General features: G+C 38.5%; 1 protein-coding gene across 1 annotated transcript; it reads left to right on the top strand.

Annotated features, from left to right (window-relative positions):
• Nucleotides 1-285: 285 nt before the first annotated feature.
• Nucleotides 286-5,523, top strand: LOC120418654 (uncharacterized). Its single transcript, XM_052709921.1, has 4 exons — nucleotides 286-311; nucleotides 2,153-2,384; nucleotides 2,933-3,198; nucleotides 3,271-5,523. Exons 1-4 carry the CDS (start codon nucleotides 286-288, stop codon nucleotides 4,802-4,804), a joined length of 2,058 nt encoding a protein of 685 aa, XP_052565881.1. The 3' UTR covers nucleotides 4,805-5,523.
• Nucleotides 5,524-14,918: the final 9,395 nt, after the last annotated feature.

Genomic DNA, 14,918 nt, shown 5'->3' with positions numbered 1-14,918 from the left:
CGAGCTACGATGCTATGGGGAGGACTTTCATAACAGACCCGTCGGCGAGCCTTCCGAGCAACGATGCTATGGGAAGGTCTTTCTGGTTAACACACAAAATCACTCACACACAGTTATTCTACTCCACTATTATCTCGACGATCCAAAATGTTAGCGCGTCTTTCGATCATATCATTACCCGACGCCGTGCCTTTCGATCAACGTTGATATAGTAAGGGCTTTGAAAATCACAAAACAATTAATTAAGATTACACAAGCACATAAAACACAAATTACTCCACGAAAATGACGCTCAAGACGCAAATAATTCAGTAAGGCAAGCGCGTGGCCTCGTTGTAGCACACAATTCACGACAAAAAAAGCGAAACAGAAGGCACACAAAAAAAATCACTTTTCACTCCGAATATTTTTTACGACCACGCGCTCCCTTTGCCAACTATGCACTCTGAACACGATCACTAATACAGCACAAGAAAATTCATCATCCCGTCACTGCTGCTAACACGATACTCTTGCACAAAGGTTATAGAATTTTTCACAAAAAAGTAAATTTTTCGGTTCGTCCACAAACAATCCCATGTTTGTAAACAAACGACGCCATATTGCTAATGTTGTTCGGTAGCTCATATCAGGCCATCGCCGGGGCCCTGGGAAAAACGAAACGGCCTACTTTTCGCTACCAAAAATAACAGAATGGAAAATTAATACCTTTCAATACCAGTGCTGAAAAGTTCTACTTTTCAGCACTAAAATGGGTGCTGAAAAGTTGAACTTTTCAACACTAGTATCAAAAAGTAACAGTTTTCAATATTTATTGTTTCGAACGGTGAATTTACTAAATACATGAATGTTTGACATAAAATTCCATTCGTTGTAAAACTTGATTTTTTTCAGCATTCGTCGTATTTCGGTAAATGTTTTTTTTCAGAATTTCAGTGGAAATTTAAGTGCAATCAGCTGAAATCAATTTAAAATACATTCCCTTGCGTTTAGAATCATTTTAGCATGTTTGGGTAGATTTAAAAATCTATTGCATTATTGAAAATTTTCGATCATTTGTATCGCAAAAAGCTTGCATTTTTGAAGACTAATGATTGCAAAACAACTGAACTAGTGTATAATGCATTTTAAAACACTTTTTGCATTCAAATGTTGGGATTATGGCATGTTTTTTTTTTATTTTTTACCCCCTCTTTTCGACCCCAGCCAGAGCCGAGGGACAACAACTTTGAAAAATATTTGCATCGTCTTAGTCAAAAATGATTAAAACAATCGTTAAGTTTATTTTTATTTTGCTGGAGTAGAAAAAATGTTATGTTGTACATAATTTAATCTTTCTACATAAATACATTAAAGCCAAAATGGTTATTTGTGAATTGATACCAATTAGTTAAAAAAAATCAAGGGTGGGGATGAAGTTCTTTAACCCTCTAACGCCCATGGTTACTGCAGAGCGCCACTAATTTTTGTTTTCAAAATTAAATTTCTCCGCAACCATGCATTTTTTCAACCTGCTTCAACCTGCGTTAGTTTAAATAGAATGTTAGCTCATAACCATTAAAATTTCATCCAATTTGGTCGATCCAGTTACGAATAATGGTGAAAAACGTAAAAAACACGATTTTGCTCTGGGCGGGAAGGGGTTAAAATAAGCTAAGAGGGGAATGGATCGCAAAAGGTTAAGAACCACTGCCTTAGCGGGTTGCAGACTGGATTTCATCATGTGATTTCATAAAAAATAATTGAAAACCACTTATTTCCATAGAATCTAACGATTTTTACATCATATCATATTCATTAAATTTGTAAAAAAAAAATCTGCATCGGACTTGTTTTGTATTAAAGTTGTCAGTTTAGCGGAATCACAGATCCACGCATTGCCATGGTTAATGGTTTTTGTTTTTTTTTCATGTTTCATATGCGTGCCACCAGTAAATAACGTGCCTGTTTATAATTAATTTGGCTTTACTGGTGTGTCAGGAGGCTTGTTCGTGCCGTTATAACTATCATTAGGATGGGAAAGAGAGTTCTGTTGGTATACAGAAGTTGTTTAAACATTTCCTGTTACACGAATGATTTTTTTTAAATATAATTTAGGGAGAGATAAAAAAATACTAATAAACCGTTTTTCTCACCTTTTCCCTTCACACAGATACGGTTCCAGCAGCAGCCACGCGTCCCAGAGCAGCGGCGACATCTGCCGGATCTGCCACTGCGAGTCCGACCCCCAGAACCCGCTGCTGACGCCGTGCTACTGCTCGGGCAGCCTCAAGTACGTGCACCAGTCCTGTCTGCAGCAATGGCTTACCGCGTCCGAGACGAACGCGTGCGAGCTGTGCAAGTTCCCGTTCATCATGCACACCAAGATCAAGCCGTTCAACGAGGTTTGTAACGTAACAGTTCAATTATGGAAATAAGGGGGGGAACATCTTAGACATCTGCGATAAACAACAAGACCCTTTTCTGACTAAGCGACTATTATTTACCAAATGTAGCACGTTACAAAAGCGATAAAATGACGCTGCCTAATCAGCTATTACGACGTCCCGACCCGACATCTCGGCCTTTGTGTGGGGACAATTTCCAGAACCGCCGATCATTACAGTCTGGTCTGTGTTACGTCAACCGAGCCAGAATAATCGAATTATCCGGTCCGTGTGGATTACACAATAATCTCCTCCCCAACTGACAAGCAGCGCGCAGATGACGACGACGACAACGGCAATCGCCGGCCCCAAAGTCATATAATGAAAATTTAATTGCTTCGCCTGGAAGTAGGCAACGGACACACATAGTTACGCTCACCACAACGCCGCAAAGACAAAAGGGGTTAATCTGTTTGGCTTAATCACGGGTGGACGATTTATCATCCGGATATTGGGAGGTAGACTATCGATGGTGAAACTAACTGATATCCTTATGTCTTCCGCAGTGGCGCAGCCTGGAGATGTCCGGCGTGGAGCGGCGGCGCCTCTTCTGTGCGGTGTTGTTCCACTGTGCGGCGGCCCTGTGCGTCATCTGGTCGCTGTGTGTGCTGATCGAGCGGGCCGCCGAGGAGGTGCGGCGTGGCCTCATTGGGTGGCCCTTCTGGACGAAGCTGGTCGTGGTGACGGTGGGGCTGACCGGCGGCGTCGTCTTCATGTACATCCAGTGCAAGCAGTACTTGAATCTGTGTAATCGGTGGCGGGCAAGGAATAGGTATAGGTATTGTTGGAGTTTGAGATGGTCGGGTTGTGTCGAGCTAAGGACGAATGTTTTGTTTTTTTTTAGGATTTTGCTGATCCAGAATGCCCCGGAGAAGATTCATCCGCCGCAGTCCCCGGTGATGCAGCAGTTCCGGCGGGTACGGACGGCTGCAACCAGCGGGGGTGGGGTTTGCGGCGGACAAGGTGGCAGCGGAGGGGCTGGAAGTAGTGTTAGCAACAATAGTGTAACGATTGGTCCGATGATGCAGAGCTACGACCAGCAGTTGATCGGTTCGATTGGGGTTGGAGGGGGCGTCGGTGGTGGTCATCCTTGTGAGCTGCAACTGAATCAGCAGGGTCAGATCATTGCGGCGAACATTGAGAATAGTTCGATTAGCTATGACCGTGACTGGACGCTGGACGATATCAGTCAGGTGTCGTTCAAGCCGTGTATTCAGGGCAGTGGCAGCCTCACGCCGATGCCCTTCCACGACTCTGCGCACAACATTTGCGACGGTGGAAGTGGCAGCGGTAGTGGCGTGGTGGTTGCGACCCATCGGTACTCGGCGATCTCCGGGTCTTCGCACACGGTCCACGAGGAGGAACAAATGCAGCAGCAGCAGCATCAGGCTGCAAGTATTAGCGAACAAAACAATGGAAGTAGTTGTAGCAGTAGCATTAAGACGGCCGACTTAAATCTGTTCAAAGTGCCGAACGCAGAACTGAGTAGTGTTAGTAGTAGCAGTACAGCAGGAGTGCCATGCCGATATCCGAATTCGGCAATTTTCGTGGAAAACCGTGATATTCTGAACGACCCGGCGCCGCCGTGCCACGAATCGGTGGCATGCCAAGCCAAACTGTACAATCGGCGTTCGACCGTCATGGGCGGCGGCCATTACGTCCAGGAAGATCCTCGCCATGACCTGCGGAGATACTCGGACACCAAGCTGCTTCAGCAGCAAAAGCTCAGCTTCGTCAGCGAGCAGCCTGTCGAGTACAGCAGCCCTACCAAAGATCAGTTGCTTCTGAACCCCAAAAGCATCATCTACGACATGACCAGCTTCCTCGGGCCGGTCGTACCGCAGGAACAAAGCCCCACCAGCAGCCACCATCATCGCCCTCATCACCACCATCACCATCACGTGCTGGTCACGGGCGCCGCCGATCATCTACAAACCACCGACATCCAGTTCGACAGCTCGGCTCGAGGCGACGACCACGACCCGGAAACGCCGCGCCCCTCCCCGCCGTACGACCCCCTCGAACTCAACATCCAAGAAATGCTCGAACTAGACATCGCAAACATCCAGCGGCTGCACGAAACCCAGGATCCGTCCTCGCCCTGCATTCACCACCACCGGCCAACGCCGCTGGTCGTGCGTCCCGTGTGCTCCTCGGCCTCCAACCCGCGCCTGCAGCAGGCGAGCGCACCCCCACCGGTCCTCATTCAAATGCCTCCGGAACCGGCACGCCGCCAGCAGCAGCAGCACCTCGACCCGAGCGACGCCACCAACTCCAGCCAAATCAACAGCAACCGACTGAAGCTGTTCAAGTCCCTCCCGAACCTGAGTGCCAGCAGCGAGAACCTGCTGCCCCCGCCCAAACGCTTCGACTCATAAGGTACGAAATTTCTCCTTTAACTTCTAATTAAACAAAACAGAGTTAGACGTTGCAGTTAGCTAGTGTTGCTCAGTTCGGTTTTTAAACAAATATGGGAAAAACGAAAGCCCCTCTTGTGATATTTTTTGGTTTTCCGCGATACATTCACACACACACACACCTTCCTTCCAACGGAGGAAGGAAAAGGCCCAACTTTACTTTCACCGAAATGAAAATAAAACGAACAAATAAATATACTTAGTAGCAAACGAGGCATTTTACGGGGCGCGCAGCAAACGAAACTATTCTTACTTAATCCGATATTTTTGCGTCCGAATAGTCCCCCCCCGAACCCTGATGTATATCAAAATAAATTCAAAACATAAAAAAATTGCAGCCCGACATACGATTAGAGGCTGGGCCCGTGGTTTGCGTTGTCAAAGTAAAAACATAATTAGAGTTGTAGAACAGTGATGATGGATGGATGGATGATGGGAAGGAATATATTTAGCAAAGTAATCGTGAGAGAAAGAGACAGATCGAGAAAGAGAGAGTGAAACTGTGTCGATAAGAGTGAGTTAAGGAAATATAACGGAACGGAGCGCGAACAGGACGTAACTTGTGACTTATATTATTAGAACCTTTTAAAATAAATTAATGCAACGGTGTTACAATAAATTAATGCAGTTTTTAATTTTTCCATTTGGAATATAGAGTTGCGAAACTTGGTAAAATGTAACTGTGATGTGTTGCGTGTTTTTTTAGGTTATCCGAAATCCCTGAAACATTATCTCAAACTCCCAATCTCGCGTAATAGTCGGAAATTCCATTCATGGAACATAGAAATTAAAAATACTACAGCATTGCGCTCGATTGCGAGACTCTATTCGAAACTAGGTGTCCGTAGGCTTGATTGTTGAGGTAATTGCAAACCTCTTTTTACACCTAAGCTTCCATCCAACCCGGAATTCGAACCGACGACCTTTGGATTGTGAGTCCAACTGCCTACATGCAACTCCGCCGAGACAGGACCCAGGAAGACGACTCCTTTTACACCTGGACTATGCTATCGACCTAACCTCTAGGTTAGACCGGGGCCATCAGTTACTTTCCCGTCCGACGGAAGGCGTGATCAGACAAATCTCGTCTCGAAAAATGCCACCGGGACCCAGGCCGACTGAGTGAGAGGCAACCACGCTTACCCCTACACCACGGGAGTGTTTAAATTGGTCGTATATTCTAACACCCAATAATCCATAGTATATTTCACAAGTCATTAGTTTACTTTGACCGGTGACCATAGGGATGTGGCGTTACATCGTGCTGCCATCTGGTTTTTTGAAGTGCAAGAGTAGAAAAGTGCTGAGTCATCGTCTAAAAATAGACGGCGTCCTATCTCGCCCAGCAAAATGAAGTCGATAAAGTAGTCGGTTTCGATGAGGAAAAGTGGAAAACGTGGTCTAAAAATAGCGACGCCATCCCCCTATTACATGTTTAAATTTATTGAACTCAAATCCCAAAAATGAGTTTGGTACTCATCTCCTCAGGAAAAATATATCTTTGCAGAATGTTTGCCAAATCGATAAAGGTCGCCCTTGAGTGTTGAAATATTCAGGGCTGCGGAGTCGGGTCATATTTCAAACGACTCCGACTCCGACTCCGACTCCGGCTTTCTCAGACTAGCCGACTCCGACTCCGACTCCGGCTCCGGCTTTCAACAAATGGTTGGCTCCGACTCCGACTCCGACTCCGGCCTACCAACTCTAGCCGACTCCGACTCCGACTCCAGCTTTCAACAAATGGTTGGCTCCGACTCCGACTCCGACTCCACATATTTTTAAATGTTTCAAAAGTTAGTCAACTATTAATAGATAAATAAGATTATTTAAATACTCTCTAAGCGTCATGTTTTTCTCAAGAAAAATAAGTTCGAATCACGAAACGAAAAAAAAGTTTTTGCAATTCCGTCGTGAAACTACTTACTTTTCCTGTCATTCTTGAACGACGAAATAGCCTACTTTTCTGTACCAAAAATAACAGAATCGAATAGCAACATTTTTCAAAATAAATGCTGAAAAGTTCTACTTTTCAGCACTGAAATGAGTGCTGAAAAGTTGAACTTTTCAGCACTTGTTTTGAAAAGTAACACTTTTCAATTTGTTTTTGATTTAAACAATTTATTGACAAAATACATGACAATTTTACTTAAAATTTCACTCAATGGGTGTTTTTCGGAATTGCAAAAAATGTTGTATGGAACTTGTTGCAAAACTTGATTTTTTCAGCACTCTTCGTATTTATCCAACTCGGTGAACCTCGTTGGATAAATGTACGACTCGTGCTGAAAAAATCCTCTTTTTGCAACTTGTTGCATAAACTACTATTCTAGGTTACAAGTGTTATACGTTATGGAAACAGAAATCGAAAAATATCTTCAGTTTTAGAGGCATTTTGAGAAGAACAGTTACGTAAATAAATTTGGAATTATTTGCCTAACCTCAAATTTGCAAATAATGTATTCAAAGCTAATAAATTTAAATATTAAATTGTTATTTTTGAATGAATAATTAAAAGAAACCTGGCCTTAATGATCTATTGAACATTAAAATTCAATTTGCTCTTTTTCAGGCTGACATGTATAAGAAGCACGGTGACAGGCACCTTGTTTTTTAAATGACAATTTAAACGAAACATTTTTTTTGTTTTTTTTTTAAGACGTACATGGACATCACGCCATGGCTGAATGAGATTATCATTGCAAATCAATGTATCTGAACAATTTCTTCGTGGAAAGGACGCTCAAGAGGTCCTTTTCAAATATCTGTGACAAGGAAAATATTTTACCCTGGAATTTTTTGATTTATTTTAATTTAAAAAAATAATATACATTAAAAAGTAGGCGCACGATACTTCGTGAATCTTCACCTAAAACGAAGCTTTATGAATGATCTTGTGCCTCCATCAAAATAATATGAAAAAACTTAAAATAAAATAAAAACAAGTAAAATATTTTCTAGGTCACAAGTATTTCATTTTTTAAGGTACATTGATTTGCAATGATAATCACCTTCCGTCATATTGGCGTTGGACATACAGTATGAGAAAATTCTTACGGGTTGATAATATTTTGATTTCGTAAAATAGTTTACCTAAAATCAACATCAACATCAACATTCAATGATTATTTCATAATTAGTTGCAACTTCTTTTGATATTTTTTGTTAGTTTCAATTATTTTAAATGCAACACTTTGATTTTCTTGCACTCAGTTATAAACAAAATGCGCATGTTGAGTTCCAAGTAAGAGATTGTTATTATCGTTGATTATTTGTTACAAAAGTTAAACTGTCAGTGACTCTTTTTCGATTTCCAAAAACAGTAATTACTATTTGTAATCTTTTTATGTACCTCGTAATTTTTTTCCTAAAAAATGATTTATCTTAAAACCTCCAAGACATTCGCTATCGGGGTAAAAGATGACTGTGTGTGTTCTTTTTTCAGAAAGAACTGGATGAAATTTGGTCAAATTTGAATTGGAAGGGCACATAAATATAGGCAAAATGAAGCAGTCAAGAATCAATAAGATTTGTCTGACTACATAGTAAATATTTTTTATATATTTTTTTTAATTATGATACTACATATTTGGGTAAGAGGTTATCATTTAGTGATTATAGTGAAATAACACAATTAGAGCTTTCCAATAACAATAAAAAGCTTCAAAAACATAATGGCATCTGATAAAAAATTAAAAATTAAAAAAATGAAAAAATGGCGACGCATTGCATGCGACGTAAAAGCTGTTATATAGTAAATACTGAACAATAAAAAAAAACATATTTTTTGTTGAATTTAAGATAACTCCGACTCCGACTCCGGGTTATCAGAAATCTTCGGCTCCGACTCCGACTCCGACTCCAGCTCTTAAAATTTAGCCGACTCCGGCTCCGACTCCGACTCCAGCTGTTCGAGTTTTGACGACTCCGACTCCGACTCCGACTCCAGGTCCCCAAAAAGACCCGACTCCACCGACTCCGGCTCCGACTCCGACTCCGACTCCACAGCCCTGGAAATATTCATGAGAAATTTGTTAAAAATGTATGGGTAAAACATTACTGAGAAATTTACACACATAAACCACGCGTACACTATTTTTTTTTTTGAAATTTCAGTGTTTTTTCGGTCCGTTTTTTTTTTTTGAGGTTTCATAAGAACTTTTTGAATATTTGCATATTCTTGACTGTTTCTTGAAATGTACTAATACCAAGTACACCAACCGGTGGAGCAGCTTTTTTTTTGAACATTTCTGTTTAATTCAGGGGTGACCAAAGTATGGCCCGCGGGCCAAACGTGGCCCGTAAGGTGTTTTTTGTGGCCCGCGGACCCATTTTGAATGATCATGTAAAATGGCCCGTTGACCACTTGTAAAGTGATTTTATACTTTTTCAAAATTAAGGTTTATTTTAATCTTTTATATGCTAATCTTTTCTAATTTTCTGTTAATAAAAAACTTATGATTTATCAATGTTTTGATCCCCTCTTTAGGATACCAATAATTTGTTCAAAAAAAATTATAATTAAAACAATTTCACACGTTTTAATGTGAATGAAACTAGTAAATATCGTCAGACAAAATGTGGAAATCGGAGGATCAAGTTTGTTGCAAATATTTTTCAAAGCTTTCGTCATTCAACCCACTCCTCCCCCTTTATTAAAAAATTGGCTCGAAAAACCAGGAGCAAAAATATATTTTCAAAACTTCAAAAAAAAAAATTAAATTTAAGTGCAATCAGCTGAAATTAATTAAATATGCATTCCTTTGCCACGGTGTTTTCTGGGCAACCTTAAGGAGAAAAAATAGTCATCGCTACTTTCAAATGTGTCTTATAGGAAATTTTCTCAGCTTTCCAATGCTTCTAAGAGCGAAATGTTTTATCGAGAAATTTCTGAGAAATGTATATTTTTAGTTTTTTGTTTAAAAATCCTTCATCATTTATTGAAAACTTTTTAATAACAGTTTAGAAAACTCGTCAAATGGTGTGTTTTATGTGTATTTTACTCATCAAAATGGGCAAAATAAGACAAGAAACAACTTTGTAAAAGGTTTTAATTGAGTTTCTGAATATGCGGGAATTATTCAGAAATTAAAATCAGACAACCGTATTTAAATATATGTTTACAAGAATTAATAGATTATTACAAAATTTTGCGTACAAATTTCAGCCGTTTGCTCTGATTTAGCTTGGATTTAGCTGATACAATCGAATTTTTTGCAGGTTTGAGATTGTAAAGGGTAATTAGATTTTTATGAATAAATATAATATTTCCTTAACCAAACATTAACCAGTTGCATGGATACCAAAAACATGTTATATACTTGAAATTGAACTACAAATTACTGTGTAGTGTTTCAGGGAAAATACTTTCCATGAGTATGAAAGGTTTTTTTAGTTGTTTGTATGAAATGATCAAGTAATCAGCAATGTTATCGAAGTCTTATTTGTTTAAAAAAAAAATTTACAAGTATCTTGAGTTTTGTTCAAATAGCTTGTAATGGAGGCTTCTGTTTGATTTTTTGTTAAAATTAATATTTTATTTTTGTTTCAAACAAAAAATGTTTATGAAGGTGTTTTCAACATTCTCAGTTGAAACACAAAATTTTAATGAAACTTTCAACAAAAAAAAGTAAAAAATATATATATATATTTACTTTATACCAGGGGTGCCCAACCTTTTGGCCCTTCGGGCCATATCTGATTTTTCTGAAGCAGTGGCGGGCCGGATCTAACTCTGGATAAATTTTAATAATAAAACACAAAGATAACTTTCAAAAATGTGTTAATTTGACATATTTTAATTTTTGTTCGTTTAAAATTGTATAGTTATTGTTTTTGACGATTGCAATTAAATACCTCGATATAACTAAAAAAAATCAATGAGACATGATAAAATTTATTCAAACGAAATTTGGATTCGAATATCTTTTACAAAAAAACCTTGTAGGGGAACTATACCCTTACTCATCCTATTTCTATTATCGGCCTATCAGCACTTTGATCATGAATTATAGCTTTCATAAAGTGTTTTTGGCTGTTCCAAAGTAATAAATAACTCAAATAAAAGTGAGCAAGCAACTCTCAATTATTGATACATCTGAAAATGTTGATTTAATAGTGGAAAACGACAAAAGTGATTGGAATTGGTCGAACGGCTTAGAGTGATTAAAATGGGTATATTTCCCCTAGTACACCTTTATTCAAATATTTTGAAAAAATAATTTAAAAATGAAAAAAAATCGTTATTCTTCAAAATTCAAATTTTATGGAAAAATATATTTTTGCTCCCTAATTTCTTGACTCATTTTGAGACATTTTTTAATATTTTTAAAATATTTGCAGCGATCAGTACGAATAATTTGCTTTTGAAAGCTTTTTTTTCAAAAAAAAACTTTATCACAGAAAAGTTGTTCTGTAAAAATACATTAGTTTTTGCTAAATTATTTATCTAAAAAAATGAAAATAGAAAAAAAACATCGATGTGAAGAAAACACAGTTAAATGGAAAGGAATTTAAATTTCGAGTCATTTTTTACATTTTTAGACAAGAATCAAAAAAAAAATTCATAAATTTCAAAATTTTACGAAATGGATAATTTTGTTTTCTTGCACAATTTTTCAGTTCAAAAATATCAATATAGAAATTAGAAAAATTAAATTCAAACATGAAGAATATTGTTATGTTATGTTAAAATTTGGTCTCAAGCTTACTTTTTATTAATTCAGACAATCAATTAATTTATTAAATATTTCATGAACAGCCTTAAGGGCCGGTCATAGAACTATTTTGAAAAGCCGTCGGGGGCCGGATGAAATGGCTTCACGGGCCGGATCCGGCCCGCGGGCCGGACGTTGGGCAGGCCTGCTTTATACCTATGAAAATATAACTTTTGAAGCATGCAACAGTAATTTGTAGTACATTTCCGATTTTAAATCATGTTTTGTATCTAAGTTCCTGGTTAATGGTTATATTCTGGTGATATTTCCTTAAACAAAGGAAATATCATATTTATTCATAAAAATGCAATAACAATCTCACACCTGCAAAAAATTTGGTAGTATCAGCCAAATTAGAGCAGACACGTGATATATGTTCACAAAAAATATGTAATAATAATATCAGCACTTTGGTCATGAATTACGGCTTTCATAACGTGTTTTTGACTGTTCCAAAGTAATAAATAGCTCAAATAAAAGTGAGCAAGCAACTCTCTATTGTTGATACATCCGAAAATGTTGATTGAATAGCGGAAAATGGCAAAAGTGATTAGAATTGGTGGAACGGCTTAGAGCAGCGATTCTCAACGGGGGTACCGGGCCTACTTGATTTACATGGCAGGGGGTACCAGCCTAGAAGAAGGTTGAGAATCGCTGGCTTAGAGTGATTAAAATGGGTATAGTTCCCCTACTGAATAAATTCCACAAGTTCAAAACTCAGTTAAAATATAATTCTACAAATTTGTTTCTTGTCTTATTTTGCCTATTTTGATGAGTTAAAGCTACATAAAACACATCATTTGACTTGTTTTCTGAACTGTTTTTAAAAAGTTTTCAATAAATGATGAAGGATTTTTAAACAAAAAACTTAAAATAAAGATATCTCAGAAATTTCTCGATGAAACATTTCGCTCTTAGAAGCATTGGAAAGCTGAGAAAATTTCCTATAAGACACATTTGAAAGTAGCGATGACTATTTTTTTCCTGATAAGGTTGTTCTAGAAAACACGCCGTGTTGCATTTAGAATCATTTGTTTGGGTTTATCAAAAATAATTTGAATTTTAGTGAATTTTTGGTTGAATAAATAAATAATTTTTTTTCTCTAAAATGTTTTTTTTGTCTAACCATATTTTTTTTGAAAACAATGATTGCAGTTTAACTATACGGTAGCTTAAAACATTTTCTAACATTTTTTTCATTGAAATGTTGAAATTCTGGCTCTCAACGATTTTTCATTAGCCACACTTAACTTATAGATAAAATTACGCCTTTAGATGAATTGTTCAATTTTCGTCACCATTTTGAAATATAAAAACAAAATTTTAATTTTTTTAAAACACAAGTAGGGGAAATATACCCATTTTAATCACTCTAAGCCGTTCGACCAATTCTCATCACTTTTGCAGTTTTCCGCTATTAAATCAACATTTTCAGAAGTATCAACAATGGAGAGTTGCTTGCTCACTTTAATTTGAGCTATTTATTACTTTGGAACCAAGCTTCCCTGCACCGTGCGGTACACGCGGTACACTTGCACCTCGGGTTTGCTTTGCGCCTGCTTTGTTCGGTTTACACCCGTACCCGACTCACACGAACCGAGGGTATTTTGGTTCATCGTACCAGTGCACCACGACACTCTCGGTTTGCCGCGTCGGTTTTGTGTCTGGCACTCACCCATGGCATGAACCCGGTGTATTAGCCAAGGTGCTTCACTCGTTACGAGCCGAGGTACGTGCCGTGGTATGCGCTGGCGGTACAAAACGGGTTCAATACCACGACACGTACCACGGCACGCTGGGTTCATGCCATGGGTGAGTGCCAGACACAAAACCGATGGGGCGAGCCGAGAGTGTCGTGGTGCGCTGGTACGATGTACCAAGATACCAATACAAAAATGGGTTCAGGCACGTACCGAAGCTAGAAAACCAAACCCGCGGTGTGCGTTGGCACTGGCGCATGGGAAGCTTGTTTGGAACAGTCAAAAACACTTTATAAAAGCTGTAAATCATGATCAAAGTGCTGATAGGCTGATAATACAAAAAGGGCTGAAAAAGGGTATAGTTCCCCTACATTCAGCTAAAAACTTATTTTTTCAAATACCTGAAACAATAAAATCAACAATACCGATAGAAACCCGTTATTTTGTGGTTTCTATTATTTTGAATTCACATTTTTTTTTTTAATTACAGAAATTAAACGTAATTCAATTTTTTTTAATAACCTTTTTTTGTAAATTTGGCCCGCAAGCTCATTTGAGCTTCAAATTTGGCCCGGCCTCCAAAAACTTTGAGCACCCCTGGTTTAATTTGACCTTCACTAAAAATACTTCCCAATTGTATTCTGGTCCGACGATAATGAACTGGAGCCCACGCAATTTCTATTATCGGCAGAGTTCTTTTTTCTTTCAGCACTCTTTTCTCCAAGTGGCTGCCATTTGTGATGAAATTTCAAGCTCACGAAAAGTGAAATTTATAGAGAAAGTTTCCTGGCATCACTGGCTCACTCTTACACGCGCTGCTGCCCAGTCAAATCAATCCCAATTCTGAAACGGAATCTAATTAGAATCGTATACAAATTCCGTTTCAAACGCAACAACCGGTTCCGTGTTCGAACCGGTTGTTGTGTTTGAAACGGAATTTGTATACGATTCTTATTAGATTCCGTTTCAGAATTCGGATTGATTTGACTGGGTGGTGGTGTTGGTGACCGGCTTTTGTTTTTATTTGTTGGGTTTCTTCAACCTTTGGGTTAGTTATACAATTTAAAATGCCGGATCTCAGAAATTTTGATGAAAATGGTGTCCGGAACACCCATCGTTTGTTGGATAATTGACAGACTTTTCCAACGCGTCCAAAAGATTGAAGACCTGACAACCCTATCAAATGATTTGAGGATATGAAGTTACATTTTTGGAAAAAGTTGAAAAGTTAAGGTGGAGTTCAATTTATAGGTCGATTGTGTAGGGACCATCTATAAACCATGTGGACACTTTTTTGAAATCTCAGACTCCCCCCCTCCCCCTCGTTGACAAATTCCATACAAAACAAATCGAGAGCTGTTACGAAATGTTACGAAATTTGGGGATCAGGAAGGAGTACCAAAATTTCTGCTACGTAATTCAATTTTTTCATTCAAGAACTCATAAAAAACTACTTTAGACTGTGATATTTTATTGGTAGGACTTGTTGTAACTTCACTTTTAATGAATAGATATTACTAAGAAAGGAACCAAAAGAAGTCCGTTAAAGTAAGCCGTTGATCATTTTCGAAGAAAATTGATCATCACTCTAAAAAGCTTTGTATTGAATTCAATTTAACGAATCTCTGCACCAAAATGAATCAGCATGTGCCGGTTGTTGCC

Source organism: Culex pipiens, chromosome 3 (assembly GCF_016801865.2).
Source record: "Culex pipiens pallens isolate TS chromosome 3, TS_CPP_V2, whole genome shotgun sequence".
Classification (NCBI taxonomy): Eukaryota; Metazoa; Arthropoda; class Insecta; order Diptera; family Culicidae; genus Culex; species Culex pipiens.
The sequence above is the reverse complement of the archived record's forward strand: the minus strand, read 5'-3'. Positions and strand labels throughout refer to the sequence as shown.